Raw genomic sequence first — 17,143 nt, forward strand, 5'->3', positions numbered from 1 at the left:
TCCCTTGCGGCTTTTAATATTCCCTCTTTATCTTTAATTTTTGCCATTTTAATTACAATGTGTCTTGGTTTGGCCCCTTTGGGTTGGTCCTGTCTGGGACTCTCTGTTATTCCTGGACCTGGATATTTGTTTCCTTTCCCAAGTCAGGGAAATTTTCAGCTATTATGTCTTCAAATACATTCTCTGCCCCTTTCTCTCTCACTTCTCCTCTGGGGACCCCATAATGCAAATGTTAGTACAATTGGTGTTGTTCTAGAGGTCTCTTAACCTGTCCTCATTTCTTTTCATTCTTTTTTTCTGTTCAGTGATTTCCATTACTCTAGGCTCACTGACCCATTCCTCTGTATCATTTAATCTACTGTTGATCCCTTCTAGTGTATTTTTGATTTCAGTTATTGTATTCTTCATCTGTTTGGTTCTTCTTTATGTTTTCTAACTCTGTTAAAAACATCTAACTTCTCACTCTGTTCATCCATTCTTCTCTTGAGTTCTTTGATCATCTTTACAATCATTACCTTGAACTCTTTATTTAGTAGATTGCCTGTCTCCATTTCACTTAGTCTTTCTTCTGAGGTTTTATCCTATTCCTTCATTTGGAACATGTTACTCTGTCCTCTTGTTTTGCCTAATTTGCTGTTTGTATTTATATGTATCTGGTAGGTTGGTTATATTTCCTGACCTGGGAAAAGTGGCCGTTTGTAGGAGACATCCTGTGCTTCCTAGCAGCACATGCCTCTCTGGTCACCAGAGCTATAAGGTCTAGGGGACCCCTATGTGGGCTGTATGGGTCCTTCTGTTGTGGCAGACTGACTACTGTGGGAGGTCTGGTAGTTGTGGCTGGCCCCTGGTCTGGTTGATTGCTAGGCCCTGCCTTGTTCAGAGGCTGCCAGTCACTGGTTGGCAGGACTGGGTCATGAGACAGCTGTCTGTGGAACCCTGGGGGTGGGGTCCCTGGGCTAGTGGTGATTCACTGGTGGGCAGAGTCAGGTGTGGGGGTGAGTGGTTACAGGGCAGGGGTTCCCAGATCTACTGTTGGCCTGTTTGTAGGTGGGGCTGGTTCCTGACACATCTGGCTGAAGGTTTCAGGGTGTCTCAAAGATCGTGCTGGTCTGCTGGTGAGTGTTACTGGATCCCAGGGTGGTTAGCTGTGAGGAGTCCATGGTAACTCAGAGCTGGTGCTGGCCTGCCCGAGGGCAGGGCCAGGGACTGGGGTGGGGGTTCCCAGTGCTGGCTCACTGGTTGGTGGAGCTGTGAACCAGCGTCTCTGGTTGCAGGGCCCTGGGGGTCCTGAAGCTGGTGTCATCCCCCTGATAGGTGGGGCTGGATCCTGAGGACACTTACTGAAGGGCCCAAGGTGTCTCAGAGCTGGAGTTGTGGTCAGAGCCAGAGCCGTGGGGGTCCCTGGTATAGTGCCAGCTTGCTGGTATGTTGGTTGGGTCTTGACAAGGCAGGCGATGGTGGTCCTAGTGATGGCGACCAGCCATGGTGAGCAGGGTTGGGATCCAGGGAATCCCAGGGCTATTATTGCCTGCCCAGTGGTGGGTGCAGTTGGGACTTGGGGCTAGTGACAGCCCACTAGCAGGCAGAGCTGGATCCTGGGGTCTCTGGCTGCAGGGCCCAGGGGTCCCAGAGGTCCCAGAGCTGGTTTGGACTGCTTGTGTGGGGGTCTGAGGACCAGGGTGTTCCAGGGCTAGTGCTGGCTCACTGGGCAGAGTCTGTTCTTGGGATCTCTGGCTGCAAGGCCCTGAGGGTTCTTGAGCTGGTCTGCTAGTGAGTGGGCTGGGTCCTGCCATGGCTCACTATAGTGGTCCTGGGGCTGGTGGGCACTGTCAGATCCCAGGTGTTCCTAGGGTTGGTACCTGCCCAGTGGTGTGTGAGGCTGGTCCCAGGGCTAGTGCATGCACACTGGTGCATTTGGCTGGGTCTTGGGTCCTCTGGTGGAGGACCTGTGTCGCAGTGCAGCTGTGGGTTCAGGCATTTTTAAGGCAGCCTGCCTGCTGGTCTGTGTCCCCACCTAGCTCGTTGTTTGGCCTGAGACATCCCAGTTCTGATGCCTACAGGCTGCCTGGTGGGGTTGAGTCCTGAAGCTAATAAGCTAGAGGGAGGATTACAAAATGGCACTTGCCAGCACCAGTGAACATGTAGTAGAACGAGCTCCTAATAATGGCTGCTGCCAGTGTTTGTGTCCCCAGGGTGAGCTTCAGTTGCCTGCTCCTCTCCGGGAGACTCTGCAAGATCAGCAGGTGGGTCTGACACAGGCTTTTCTCAAATTACTGCTTCTGCCCACGTCCTGGAGCATGTGAGCTTTTGTATACAACCTTTAAGAGTGGAGTCTCTATTTCCCACAGCCCTCTAGGTCTCCCAAAAGTAAGCCCCACTGTCCTTCAAAGCCAGTTGTTCTAGGGGCTCATCTTCTGGTGCAGGAACCCCAGGATGGGGAGCCAATGTGGGGCTCAGACCCATTGCTGCTTTGGGAGAACCTCTGCAATTGTAATTAACCTCCTGTTTGTGGGTTGCCCAGTCTGAGGTATGGGTCTTCACTATACTGCACATACCCATCTCATTGTGGTTCCTTCTTTATATCTTTATTTGTAGAAGTACTTTTCTTCTAGATTCTGTCTTTCTCGTCAATAGTTGTACCATTTTTTTAGATTCCACATATAAGTGATATCATATGATATTTGTCTTTCTCTGACTTACTTCACTAAGTATGACAATCTCTAGGTCCATCCATGTTGCTGTAAATGGCATTGTTTTGTTCTTTATGGCTGAGTAATATTCCATTGCATACATGTACCACGTCGTCTTTATTCATTCATCTATCTGTTGATGGACACTTAGGTTGCTTCCATGTCTTGGCTATTATAAATAGTGCTGCAATGAACATTGGGGTGCACGTATTTTTCTAACTATGGTTTTCTCCGGGTATATGCCCAGGAGTGGGATTGCAGGATCATATGGTAGCTCTAATTTTAGTTTTTTAAGGAACCTCCATACTGTTCTCCATAGTGGCTGTACCAATTTACATTCCCACCAACAGTGTAGGAGGGTTCCTTTTTCTTCCACACCCTCTCTAGCATTTATGATTTGCAGATTTTTGATGATGGCCATTCAGACTGGTGTGAGGTGGTACCTCATTACAGTTTTGATTTGCATTTCCCTAATAATTAGTGACGATGAGCATATTTTCATGTGCCTTTTGGCCATTTGTATGTCTTTGGAGAAATGTCTATTTACATCTTCTGCCCATTTTTTTGATTGGGTTGTTTGTTTTTTTGATATTGAGCTGTTTGTATATTTTGGAAATTAATCCCTTGTCAGTTGTATCATTTGCAAATATCTTCTCCCATTCCATAGGTTGTCTTTTCATTTATGGTTTCTTTTGCTGTGTAAAAACTTTTAAGTTTGATTAGGTCCCATTTGTTTATTTTTGCTTTTATTTCCATTACCCTAGGAGATGGATCCAAAAAGGTTTTGGTGTAATTTATATCAAAGAGTGTTCTGCCTATGTTTTCCCCTAGGAGTTTTATAATATTTCTTACATTTAGGTCTTTAACCCATCTTGAGTTTATTTTTGTGTATGGTGTTAGGGAGTGTTCTAATTTCATTCTTTTACATGTAGCTGTCCAGTTTTCCCAGTGCCACTTATGGAAGAGGCTGTCTTTTCTCCATTGTATATTCTTGCTTCCTTTGTTGCAGATTAATTGACCATAGGTGTGTGGCTTTATTTCTGGGCATTCTACCCTGTCCGTTGATCTATATTTCTTTTTTTGTGCCAGTACCATACTGTTTTAATGACTACAGCGTTGTAGTATAAAGTCAGGGAGCCTGATTCCTCCAGCTCCATTTTTCTTTCTCAAGATTGCTTTGGCTATTCATAGTCTTTTGTGTTTCCATACAAAGTTAAAATTTTTTTGTTCTAGTTCTGTGAAAAATGCCACTGGTAATCTGACAGGAATTTCATTGAATCTGTAGATTGCCTTGGGTAGTACAGTCTTTTTGACGATATGGATTCTTCCAATTCAAGAACACGGTATATCTTTCCATCTGTTTGTGTCATCTTCAGTTTCTTTCATGAGTGTCTTATAGTTTTTGGAGTACTGGTCTTTTGCCTCCTAGGTAGGTTTATTCCTAGGTATTTTATTTTTTCATGTGATTGTAAATGGGATTGTTTCCTTAATTTCTCTTTCTGATCTTTCATTGTTTAGTGAATAGAAATGCAACAGATATCTGTGTATTAATTTTGTATCCTGAAACACTACTGAATTCATTGATGAGCTCTAATAGTTTTCTGGTAGCATCTTTAGGATTTTCTAAGTATAGTATCATGTCATCTGCAATCAGTGACAGTTTTACTTCTTCTTTTCCAATATGGTTTACTTTTATTTCTTTTTCTTCTCTGATTGCTGTGGCTAGGACTTCCAAAACTATGTTGAATGATAGTGGCATCCATGTCTTGCTCCTGATCTTAGAGGAAATACTTTCAGCTTTTCACTGTTGAGTATGATGTTAGCTGTGGGTTTGTCATATATGGCCTTTATTATAGTTTCCCTCTATGCCCACTTTACTGAGTGTTTTTATCAGAAGTGTATGTTGAATTTTATCAAAAGCTTTTTTTCTGCATCTATTGAGATGATCATATGCTTTTTATTCTTCAGTTTGTTAATGTGGTGTATCAGACCAATTGATTTGCAGACAAATCCTTGCATCCCTGGGATAAATCCCACTTGTTCATGGTGTATGATCCTTTTAATGTATTGTTGGATTCGGTTTGCTAGTATCTTGTTGAGGATTTTTGCGTCTATGTTCATCAGTGATATTGGCCTGTAATTTTCTTTTTTTGTGATATCTTTGTCTGGTTTTGGTATTAGGGTGATGGTGGCCTCGTAGAATGAGCTTGGGAGTGTTCCTTCCTCTGCAATTTCTTGGAAGAGTTTGAGAAGGATAGGTGTTAGCTCTTTAAATGTTTGATAGAATTCTCCTGTGAAGCCATTAGGTCCTGGACTTTTGTTTGTTGGGAATTTTTAAATCACTGATTTAATTTCAGTTTTTGTAATTGGTCTGTTCATATTTTCTATTTCTTCCTGGTTCAGTCTTGGAAGGTTGTACTTTTCCAGGAATTTGTCCATTTCCTCTATGTTGTCAATTTTATTGGCATATAGTTGCCTGAAGTAGTCTTTTATGGTCCTTTGTATTTCTGAGGTGTCAGTTGTAACTTCTCCTTTTCCATTTCTAATTTTATTGATTTGAGTGCTCTTTTTTTTCTTAATGAGTCTGGCTAAAGGTCTGTCAATTTTGTTTATCTTTTTAAAGAACTAGCTTTTAGTTCCATTGATCTTTTTTTATTGTTTTCTTAGGTTCTATTTCATTTATTTCTGCTCTGATCTTTGTGATTTCGTTCCTTCCACTAACTTTGAGTTTTGTTTGTTCTTCTTTCTCTAGTTGCCTTAGGTGTAGGGTTAGGTTGTTTATTTGAGATTTTTCTCGTTTCCTGAGGTAAGCCTGTATTGCTATAAACTTCCCTTTTAGAACTTCTTTTGCTGCATCCCATAGGTTTTGGATCATTGTGTTTTTGTTTTTATTTGTCTCTAGGTATTTTTTGATTTCCTCTCTGATTTCTTACGTGATACACTGGTTGATTAGTAGCACATTGTTCAGCCTCCATGTGTTTGTGTTTTTTACAGTTTTTTTCCTTGTAGTTGATTTCTAATCTCATAGTGTTGAGAAAGATGCTTGATATTTCAGTTTTCTTAAATTTACCAAGACTTGCTTTGTGGTCCAGCATGTGATCTATTCTGGAAAATGTTCCATGTGCACTTGAAAAGAATGTGTATTCTACTGCTTTCAGATGGAACACTCTATAAATAGCAATTAAGTCCATATGGTCTAATGTGTCATTTAAGCCCTATGTTTCCTTATTGATTTTCTGTCTGGATGTTCTGTCCATTGATATAAGTGGGGTGTTAAAATCCCCCACTATTATTGTTTCACTGTCAGTTTCTCCTTTTATGTCCATTTACATATGTCTTATATATTGAGTTGCTCCTATGTTGGGTGCATATAAATTTATATTTGTTATATCCTCTTCTTGAATTGATCCCTTGATCATTATGTAGTGTCGTTTTTTGTCTCTTGAAACAGTACTTTAAAGTTTATTTTGTCTGATATCAGTCTTGCTACTCCAGGTTGCTTCTGATTTCCATTTGCATGGAATACATTTTTTCCATTTCCTCACTTTCAGTCTGTATGCATCTCTAGATCTGAAGTGGGTCTCTTATAGACAGCATATGTATGGGTCTTGTTTTTGTACCCATTCAGCCAGTCTATGTCTCTTGGTTGGAGCATTTAATTCATTTACATTTAAAGTAATTATTGATATGTATGTTCTTATTGCCATTTTATTACTTGTTTTGGCTTTGTTTTTTGTAGGTCTTTTTTCTTCCTTTCCTCTTACGTTCTCTTCTCTTGCAATTTGATGATTATCTTTAGTGTTGTTTGGATTCCTTTTTCTTTTTTTGTGTTTATATCTATTATAGAGTTTTCATTTGTGGTTACCATGAGGTTTTGATATAGCAGTCTGTATGTATACATGATTGTTTTAAGTTGCTGATCTCTTAATTTCAAATGCATTTCAAATATCCTGCATTTGTACTCTCCTCCTCTCATGATTACTAGTTTTGATATCAAATTTGTATGTGGATGGTTTCCTACCTTTACTGTATGTTTGCCTTTACTGGTGAGCTTTCCCATCCTCATAATTTTCCTGTTTGCAGTTGTGGCCTTTTCTTTTCCACTTAGAGAAGTTCCTTTAGCATTTGTTGTAAAGCTGGTTTGGTGAATTCTTTCACCTTTGGCGTATCTGTAAAGCTTTGAATTTCTCTGTCAAATCTGAACCAGAGCCTTGCTGGGTAGAGTATTCTTGGTTGTAGGTTTTCCCCTTTCATCACTTTAAATATATCATGCCACTCCCTTCTGGCCTGCAGAGTTTCTGCTGAAAAATCAGCTGATAGTCTTATGGAGATTCCCTTGTATGTTATTTGTTGCTTTTCCCTTGTTGCTTTTAATATTTTCTCTGTCTTTAATTTTTGTCAATTTCATTACTATGTGTCTCAGTGTGTTCCTCCTGGGTTAATCCTGTATGAGACTCTGTGCTTCCTGGACTTGGGTGACTGTTTCCTTTCCCATGTTAAGGAAGTTTTCAGCTATGTTGTCAAATATTTTCTCAGGCCCTTTCTCTTCTTCTTCTCTCCTGGGACCCCTATAATGCGAACGTTGGTGCATTTGATATTGTCTCAGAGGCCTCTTAAATTGTCTTCATTTCTTTTCATTCTTTTTTCTTTATCCTGTTCCATGGCAGTGATTTCCACCACTTTGTCTTCCAGCTCACTGATTCGTTCTTCTGCCTCATTTATTCTGCTATTGATTCTCTCTAGTGTATTTTTTATTTCAGTTACTGTATTCTTTAAGTTTGTTTGGTTATTCTTTATATTTTCTAACTCTTTGCTAAAATCTTTTGTAACTTCTCACTCCGTGCATCCATTCTTTTCCTGAGTTCTTGGATCATCTTTATGATCCCTACTCTGAACTCTTTCTCAGGTAGATTGTCTATCTCCACTTCACTTAGTTGTTCTTCTGGGGTTTTATCTTATTCTTTCGTCTGGAACATATTCCTTTGCCATCTCATTTTGTTTAAATTTCTATTTGTATCTTTATGCATGTAGTAGCTTAGTTACGTTTCTCAACCTTGGAGAAGTGACCCTCTGTAGGGGATGTTGTATGTGTCCCAGCAGTACACTCCTCTCATGTCACCCTAGGGCCAGAGACCAGGTAGGTTCTGACCTGTGTTTGTGGACTCAGTTCTGCAGGACTGTAGTTTTCTTGCTTCTGGTGTCTGCCCCTGGTGGATAAGGCTGGTCTAGAGGCTTGTGAAGGCTTCCTGGCCAGGGGCAGGGGTGGTGGTGCCTACCCACTGGTGGGTGGAGCTGGGTCTTGGCACTCTGGTGAGTAAGGCTGTGTCAAGGGGCATGTCTAGAGGTGGTTTTGGGCTCAGGAAGTCTTTAGGCAGTCTGTCTGCTGATGGGTGGGGCTGTGTTCCTGCCCTGTTGGTTGTTTTGGCCTGAGGCGTCCCAATACTGGAGCTTACAGGCTGTTGAGTGGGGCCAGGTCTCAGTGCCAAGGACCCAAAATGTCTGCCTCCAGCCAGAGTTCATGTAGGTCCCCGCTGTGTCTGCCACCAGCTTTTATGACCCCAGAGAGAGCCACAGCCACACCCCACCTCCCCAGGAGACTCTCCAAGACCAGCAGGTAGGTCTGGCCCAGGCTCCTACAGAGTTACTGCTTTTGTCCTGGGTCCCGATGCGTGTGAGACCTTGTGTGTACCCTCCAAGAGTGGAGTCTCTGTTTCCCCCAGTCCTGTGGAGCTCCTGCAATCAAGCCCTGCTAGCCTTCAAAGCCAAATGCTCTGGGGGCTCCTCTTCCTAATGCCAGACCCCTAGGCTGGGGAGCCTGGCCTGGGCCTCGGAGTTCTCACTCCTGTGTGAAAACTTGTGTGATGTAATTATTCTCCAGTTTGTGGGTTGCCCCCCCAGGGTGGTACAGGACTTGATTATAACATGAGTGGACCCCTCCTACCAGGTCATGGTTTCTTCTTTATGTCTTTGGATGTAGAATATCTTTTTTGGTAGATTCCAGTCTTTTTTTATTAATAGTTGTTCAGCAGTTAGCTATGATTTTGGTGTGCTCATGAGAGGAGGTCCTTTTACTCCGCCATCTTGTGTCCAGTCTTTGGGACTTTCCATTGTCTTTTGATTTCCAGAGCTTCTCTATTGAAAATCAACTGAAAGTTCAGTTTTTCTGTAGGTAATGATTTTTTTCCTTTTGATGGATTTTAATTTTTTTCTTTCTTTTTTTTTTCAGCAGTTTACTATAATGTACTCAGATGCAATTTTCTTGCTCAGTTTACTGAGCTTTTGAATGTGTGTGGGTTGATGTCTTTAAACAGTTTTGGAAAATTCTCACTTGTTACTTCTTTTCCCATCCTCTTTCTCTATCTCTTTCTGGGACTCCAGTTACACTTATGAGAGACTGACTGTGGTTCACATGTCTCTTCTGCTCCATTCTGTTTTTCCTATTTTTTAAAATCTATGCTTCAGTTTGGATATTTTCTATTGACTTCTTTTTGAGTTCACTAATCCAGTCTTATGTTCAGTCTCCTATTAAGCCTATCAAATGAGTTTTTAAAAAAATTTTTATTGGAGTATGGTTGCTTTACAATGTTGTGTTAGTTTCTACTGTACAGCAAATTGAATCAGCTATACATATACATATATCCCCTCTTTTTTTTGGATTTCCTTCCCATTTAGGTCACCACAGAGCATTGAGTAGAGTTCCCTGTGCAATACAGTAGGTTCTCATTAGTTATCTATTTTATACATAGTATCAATAGTGTACATATGTCGATTCCAGTCTCCCAATTCATCCCACCCACCCCCCGTTTCCCCCTTGGTATCCATACGTTTGGTTTTCATGTCTACAAACTAGAGGTTTTTGTGGAAGGAGCAGAGAGTTTCACCTCCACTATCTAGAGATCTGGGATTTAATGAGTCATTCTGAAGAACTCAAGTTTGCTAGACTTTAACTATTTTGATGGAAATCTTTCTCAATAGAGAACTCTAAAAATCATTTATTCTTTTCTGATGATTTAGGGTCATAACTGATCATTTTTCATGATGTGATGAAGCTCTAGTTTCATCTGAAGCAAAGGGAAGTGTAACCCCTTTTCCCCCTTGGCATCCATACGTTTGTTCTCTAAGTCTGTGTCTCTATTTTTGCTTTGTAAATAAGATCATCTATACCAATTTTTTCAGATTCCACATGTATATCAAATGAGTTTTTAATTTTAGATCTTCTGTCTTTTAGTTCTAAAATCTATTTTTTTATAGATTTCATTTCTTTGTTGAAATTATCTTCTCATTCCTTTACCTTTTATTTTCATTGACATATTTTTAACAGTTTTTGATTGCCCATTCCATCATCTTGTTCATCTGGGGGGTTGACTTCTACTGTCTACTTTTTCTCTTTTATTAATCATATCTTCTTGATTCTTTGCATGTCTTGTAATTTTCATTGTATTCTGGGCATTGTATTTAAAAGAGCTTTTATTTAGTGGTTCATTTTCCTATGTTAGAAGCTAATCATGTCAGTCCATTCAGTATTTGAACTGGGTGCAACTAGGTTATTATAGTTTGATTCAGTTTTCTTTGCACTAAAATGTTTCAATGGCAAGAATTTTGAATACTCCTCTTAGGTCCTAGTGGACTTTGTCTCCTAAATACCAAAAGACTTACTCTGCTTTTTCATCCCAGCTCTCCATCATCCATGTTGCCCAGTGCCCAGCAAATGTCTCATGATGACAACTGCCGATGCTTTTGGGATGCCTCTGTCTGTAAAACCAGCTCACCCAGGAAGGACTCCTCTCTGGAAATTTTAATCATTTTTGTCTCCATAGCTCTACTAGCTCTTTAGGTTGTTACAGTCCTAGTTTTAAGTGAACATTTTTCTTACCAATTAAGTTATAAGGAGGTTAACTGCTCTCCAGTCCACTTTCTTTTCTCCATAATTCTTTTTCCACAAAAAATGTGCCATTTTACATAAGCTGTGAAGTAGTTAAACTATGAAAATAGCTTATGTATTAATAAAAATTTATTGTGGAAACATTTTCTATATTAGCAACAATTAACTAAATGGCTCTCTTGGCTGCTACCAGTGAGATAACTAGCTTTTTTTTTTAAACGATATTTTTTAATGTTTGCCCATTCTAACTTTTTTTGATCGTGATCAAGTGATTTATTATTGGAACGTTTATTGGAACCAAGTTATTAATGGAACCTATCTTAGAACTATGATGTCTAGCTGATTTAAACTGGACAAGCTTAATTTTATACGTAAAGAATTCTTGATCGTGCAAAATACATCTAGAAAATCTGAGGTTGTAGATTTTTATTTAAATGTTTTTTTTAAAAAGGACTTTAAAAAATGTCTAGATTCTTTAATTTAGATGATTTTCTAGTTTAAATCTGTTCCCATTTTAGTACTATTTTTTAGTAAATCTGTACTTATAAATTTGAGAACTAAATCAAAAAAACCCTGTACATGTTGCTAAAGTACAAACTAAGCACTTGTTTTAATTTTTCATGTGTATTTTATTTAGTGTACCTAAAATGGTAAGTCAATCATAAGTTGAAATGTGGATAAAATGAACTATTTTCCAAAGCTGAACTTTTATAAAAACCCTAATTTTCTTCAAATTCAATGATTTAAGAACTCTCACAGTATGATTTTCTTAAAATTATTTAAAGTAAGAAACTAAACTTGAACCTTCAAGTGGGAATAATTTAACTGTGAAGGTGATGATGAGCTGATCTATATCCTGTAGGTTTAGTTCACTACTGTCACTCAGTGATGTCACTCAAATATGGAATGGTTTAATTTTTACCAATAACAGCTCTGGCTTTGTCTTTACTCTTCTGGCTAGTGGAAAAACTTAAACTTGCTGAATAATAGATTTTGCAGTCTAACTCCTTAAGTTTTCATGTTTCTGCTTTAAAAATCTAGCCCTCTGAGCTTCCATCTTCTCCCTTTGTGCATACTGGTTTTAAGAGTGCCTGCCCAGAGCTGCCTGTGGTAGGCAAGAGCATGGTCTGTTCTATCTCGGTCCCGTGCCACTGATGGCAGTGTGCGTGTATGCTGGGGGCCGGGTGGGGAGGCTGCTTCAGCATCGATGATGGCAATAGTCCCATTCTTTTGGCCTTGGCTGTTTCTCTCTCCAATGCCAACATATTATATCTGTGCAATCTGGTAGCCCCAATGAGAATGCTACATGGTCTTTGGCTTCTTGAGACTCCTAGCAACTGACAAAGCAATGAACAAAACAATACCACAGACAGTATTCTCTTTGTCCTGACTCTGAATGTGAAGTCAAGGAATCTCCTCTTACCTGTCTCTAACTGGCACTCTTTTTACTGGATGCATGGGCCTGGCCTGGCACACTTAGAGTAACCTGCTGATACCTTTTCCTCAGTAAATCTTCACATCATCTAGACTGTGGATTGAGGGAATGTAATGAGATGCTGTCTGCACCCCCCAGAGCACCCACACATTTGGGGGCAGCTTCACTAAAGTTATCTAAGCTTTTCAAACTCCAGTTCTTCAAGCCAGCAGAGCACTTGCTTTTATCAACTTCTGCCAAGAGATGGGCCTTTGCTCAAGGTCCAGAGTCAATGCCCAAACTCCCCAAGCAATTCTCTGGGGGTACTCCAAATATGGAGGAATGACAAGAAGGAAATTCCCCTCTCCCCATAAATGCACACTGTGAAGAGAAATGGGGATGGGATAGGTAGCATGTACGTGGAATCTTCTCTCTCCAACAGGCAATATTCTTCTCCCCTTCAGAAGGATTTTTTATGAACTAAGTGGGTGAGACAAACTGGTGGGGTAAGGATTCTGCTAAAGTTTCCACACTTTGCGAAGGCTGAGGCAATTCTCTGCACTTAAAAGGAGAAACAGATAGTGAGTTTGGACTCAACTGTGAGCTGTCTCCCTGTTTACTGCAATCCTGGTCAAAAACCCTCCTTGGGAGCAGATTAAGGTCTTACTAAGTAAATTTCAGAAAATTAATGTATATGCTCTACATTTTACAATGTTAAGAATGAACCCAGGGCTTCCCTGGTGGCGCACTGGTTAAGAATCCGCCTGGCAATGCAGGGATACGGGTTCAAGCCCTGGTCCGGGAAGATCCCACATGCCGTGGAGCAACTAAGCCCATGCACCACAACTACTGAAGCCCGCGTGCCTAGAGCCCGTGCTCTGCAACAAGAGAAGCCACTGCAATGAGAAGCCTGCACACCGCAATAAAAGAGTAGCCCCTGCTCTCCGCAACTAGAGAAAGCCCGCGCACAGCAACGAAGATCCAATGCAGCCATATATGAATGAATGAATGAATGAATGAACTAAAAATCCCTTTAATGTTTGGCTGTCTGAATCAAGACTTAACACTTTCTACATTGAGGCTATCATCAACATTCTCAAAGGGAAAATTTTCCAATGTCATATAAACGCCCAGTATGAATAAAAACATTTTATTCTCATTTGAAAATAACTGAAATCACAATTTAATAATAACTAATGGTTGTGTAGCCCTTTATAGTTTATAAACTCTCACATCATCACATTTGGTTTCCACAACAAACCTTTGATATTTTTTTCAACATTTAGTTTACTGTTATTTTTTTCCCATTTTATGGATGTGAGAATTAAGGCATGGTGAGGTCAGTGAGCTGCCTTGTTAGAACTAGGGCTCTAACTCCAGTTGTGAACTAAAAATTCTGTGTTTTTCCCACTGTCTGAGGCTTCCTCTAAACACACGTCTACAAATGCTATTCTTCCTCAGTAGAGATGATGTATTTCCGTGTGATACATCTCCCAAGTTAATCCTGAGAGTGAAACTGGACACGTGTCCAGGTACCTTACTCTATCACTCTATCCTTTTGACCAAAAGCATGCGTACAAAGAATTGTCTGGGATTAGCAGGCACAGCCTGCGTGTCTCTAGGACCTCAGGCCATATCTCAAAGGACAACGTTTAGGAAATGAAGTTGAAAAGAGCCATGTGCATACAACGCTTATGTTTCCCTTTGGACTTTGATCCCCTGGGTACTTAAAATGAAAGCTTTGTTTGGTAATGAATTTGTAACTAACGTAAGGGCTAATATCTGTGAAGGCTTTGAAGATATAAAAACATTTTTTTCATTCAGCAATGGTGAATTTTCTTGCCAAACACTTCAGCATTAGGGAAAGTAATATGCCATGCTTTGCAGCCCAGGGGGTCATCATGACTTGTAGAAATGTCACAAGGGAGCAGTGGGCAAGGAAACCGGAGCTCAAAAGCGACACACATATGCCTGCTGTTACCGTAGTTACAACAGGAAAGGCCATGAGAGGCGTACTTTCTCCTATAAGCAGTGAAATAAACCTTCCGTGATTTAGGATCACTGGGGTGAATAATCCTGACTCTGTCCCCAGGGTTTTATCGTGGTTGCCTTGAGTTTCAACGTGTAACAGGGAAGGAGGGATAAATGATTTGTTTAAGCTCAGTGAAGTTAGTGATGTTGTAACAATCAGTTAACCTTTACTCTCAGAGCCTGCATGAACTTGGAAAGTCTTTATTCATTCCCCTACCAGCAAATTATAGGGATTAATGGCCATGACTAATTTTAGTTTGGGTATGACACTCTACAGGGTGATAAAAGGAGAATGTCTCTCTCATTCCTGAATTTCTGAGGCTGGATCAGTATAAAGCTATGGAGATCACAGCAACAGAGATGCCCCAGGGCATACACATAGCTCTTAATGCTTCCTAAATCTGGCTTTCTAAGCATGATGGAATCCGGTCTAACTTGTCTTCCAGTGTTTGAATCTCTCCTACAGCACCTCTGCCAGAGTGATTTGTATTCTCTAGTTTGATGACAACTTTGTAATGAGTGCATCACCCATAATTTAGACAGTTTTGAGAAATAATGATTACAACAACAAATAAGTAACACTTTTGTGGGTTACTATATGTGAGATACTATAAAAGTGTCCTGTAAATTCATTTCATCCCCAGAAAGACCCCAGGAGGCAAGTAACTATTATCTCCATTTTATAGAAGGAAGCCAAGACTTAAAATAGTAAAGAAGTTCCTCCAGTGTCCCACAGCTGTGACATGTCAGTCAGACCCAGGGATCTGTGACCCCAAAACCTGAGAGGAAGCTATAGCCTATATCGCCTTCACCTGGAGCAAAAATCTGTCTCCTTGTAATTTCCACCCACTGGCCTAGTTCTATCCTCAGACTCAGGGAAAAAGTCTTAATTCCTCTTCCACTACTAGCTCTTTGTATATCTGTATGGCTTTCAGGACTTTCTGCAGTCTGTTTAGACCACAAGACACTGTTTTTAGATGTCCATTCTTCAACCCGCCTCCAACCATGTATTCTTCTTGTTTTGCATATTGCATTAGCTTTCTAATGGGTTTCTTCATGCTCTGCCCTCTGTCTGACCACCAGCAGTTGTAGGCTTTAAAATGAGTCAGATCTCTTCAGTCCTCTGCTCAACGCACTCTGGCTTCTCATGTCAAAGTGCAAGTAAAATCTTTATAGCCAACTTCAAGATGGCAAACCCCATGCTGTGGCCTCCACTCCCACACTCTCCCCTTCTGCTCACACTGCTTGAGGCACACCCGCCTTCTTCCTGTTCCCTAAATGTGCCCAGCATGTTCCCCACTCCTCTCCCTGGAAAGCTCTGAGCTGGAATATCCAGTTGGTTCTTCCCTGTCCCTCCTCCCGTCTCCCCTCCTTAGTCACCTTATCCGGGAGACCTTCTCCACCTACTCTATGGAAAATAAGAAGCCTCTCCCCTCACTGCTCTTCCCTTTCCTCCTTCCTTTTTGTATTTTCCTCCACAGCTCTTGTCACCATCTGATTATTGTTTATTTTACTTATTTCTTTGATTTTTGCCTGCCCTCTCCTCTTAGCCCCACATAACGACACAAGCTCCATGAGGGTAGAAAGTCTTACCTTTTGGTTCAATTCTAACATTAAATCATAAGAACCTGGCCTAAAAAAATGACCATTTCATGTGGGTCAACTTGCCCCAGCACTAAGAGCAGCCCCTGGCACAGAACAGCATTCAGTAAGTAGTTGGTGGATAAATGAATAATTTATCCACATACTAAAAATAGTATAGAGACTTTATGTCCTTTACATCTTATGTGGAGTTGAATATAGATGGACATGCAAATAAATATTAAAAACTTATATTTAAATGCTAGGTTCAGTGTATCAATAAAAGATTTGACATTTTCTTCACTAGTAATTTTAACAGTCATCCGTCAGCCTCAGAACATCCTGTGTCGAAAGGGCCAACTTCCCTATCAATTGGTAGGAGCTGTTTGGAGTCAGGATAAGGTCTTTCTTCAGCTAAATGGAGGCAGTGATTTTGCACATCACCTGCCACAGAGTGACCTGCTTCTTACCACCACTGTGTTTACACAGAGGAGTGGATATTCTTTAGAAAATAATGACAAACTAATAATAATGTTCCACTTGAACATCTCTAGCTGAAAATCACTGCAAAAACAATTTTTTTCCACAGGGTATCAATTCCTATTGGCGGATCTGAGACCGTATGTTTGGTTTACTTTAACAATGTTTCTGCCACAGTATTTAAAAAAATATGCCAGAAATTCTAATGTTGAGAAACAGATACTAGGATGAAATACTACATGATGAAATATAAGGAAAATTAGGATAATTATTGGAGGACTAACACAGTAATCCTTACTGCTGATCACAAGGTGTTGTGGAAATTGTTGTCAACCCCAAGTCAACCCTTTGATTACCACTTCAAATCATTCATGGTTAATTTGCAGTGCTTCTTATGGAAAGGGGAGGATTTTGTCCTCACACATTGAGGGCAAGGAGACAGTTTAAGAATTTTAAATAAATACAGAAAAGCAAGGTTCTTTCCCCCATTCTAAAAGCCCCTTAAGAATCACAGATCAAGAATTCTCACATTCATCTACAATAGAAAGCATTAAGTTTTTTTATACCCACAACAAAACATGGACCTGCAGAAGTTTTCAAACAATCCTCCAGCAGCTTCATGCGGGTCTTCTGGAGCTCAGGGCTGTCCCATTCATCTTCATCAATTCCCCAGTACAGATCTATGACCTGGGGACCAATGGATGAGGCAGCATTAATTCACCTGTGCGAAAACTCAATTGATGTGTAGGCTTTATTCTTATTCACAATATTAAGCTAATGTGACTTCTAACTTTTCTCTTTGCAGCATGTTTTCCCTTGCAGAGGGAAAATGATTTTTAAGATCAATCTAAAGAGGTATTTTTTTTAATCCCATGATGGTTTGGGGATGAACACTATAATTTCTTTTTGTTCCTGATTATACTGTTGACATGGCCCCAGAGAAAATGAAATGTTAAATATCAGAGGCTTTGCAATGCAGGCTTTCATTATATTGAAATGGTAACAGGATTTCAGAAGTCTGAAAGCAGCTGGGATATAGTTACTACATTATCTGAGACAAATAAC

General features: G+C 40.4%; 1 protein-coding gene across 1 annotated transcript in view; it reads right to left on the minus strand.

Annotated features, from left to right (window-relative positions):
* Positions 1-17,143, minus strand: part of NWD2 (NACHT and WD repeat domain containing 2) — a 191,641-nt gene that overhangs the window by 72,085 nt on the left and 102,413 nt on the right. Inside the window, exon 3 of the mRNA XM_068542259.1 lies at positions 16,649-16,765. Within this exon, the coding sequence (XP_068398360.1) occupies positions 16,649-16,765 (117 nt within the window). The remainder of the gene's footprint in view (positions 1-16,648; positions 16,766-17,143) is intronic.

This window comes from Eschrichtius robustus, chromosome 4 (genome assembly GCF_028021215.1).
Source record: "Eschrichtius robustus isolate mEscRob2 chromosome 4, mEscRob2.pri, whole genome shotgun sequence".
In the NCBI taxonomy this organism is placed as follows: Eukaryota; Metazoa; Chordata; class Mammalia; order Artiodactyla; family Eschrichtiidae; genus Eschrichtius; species Eschrichtius robustus.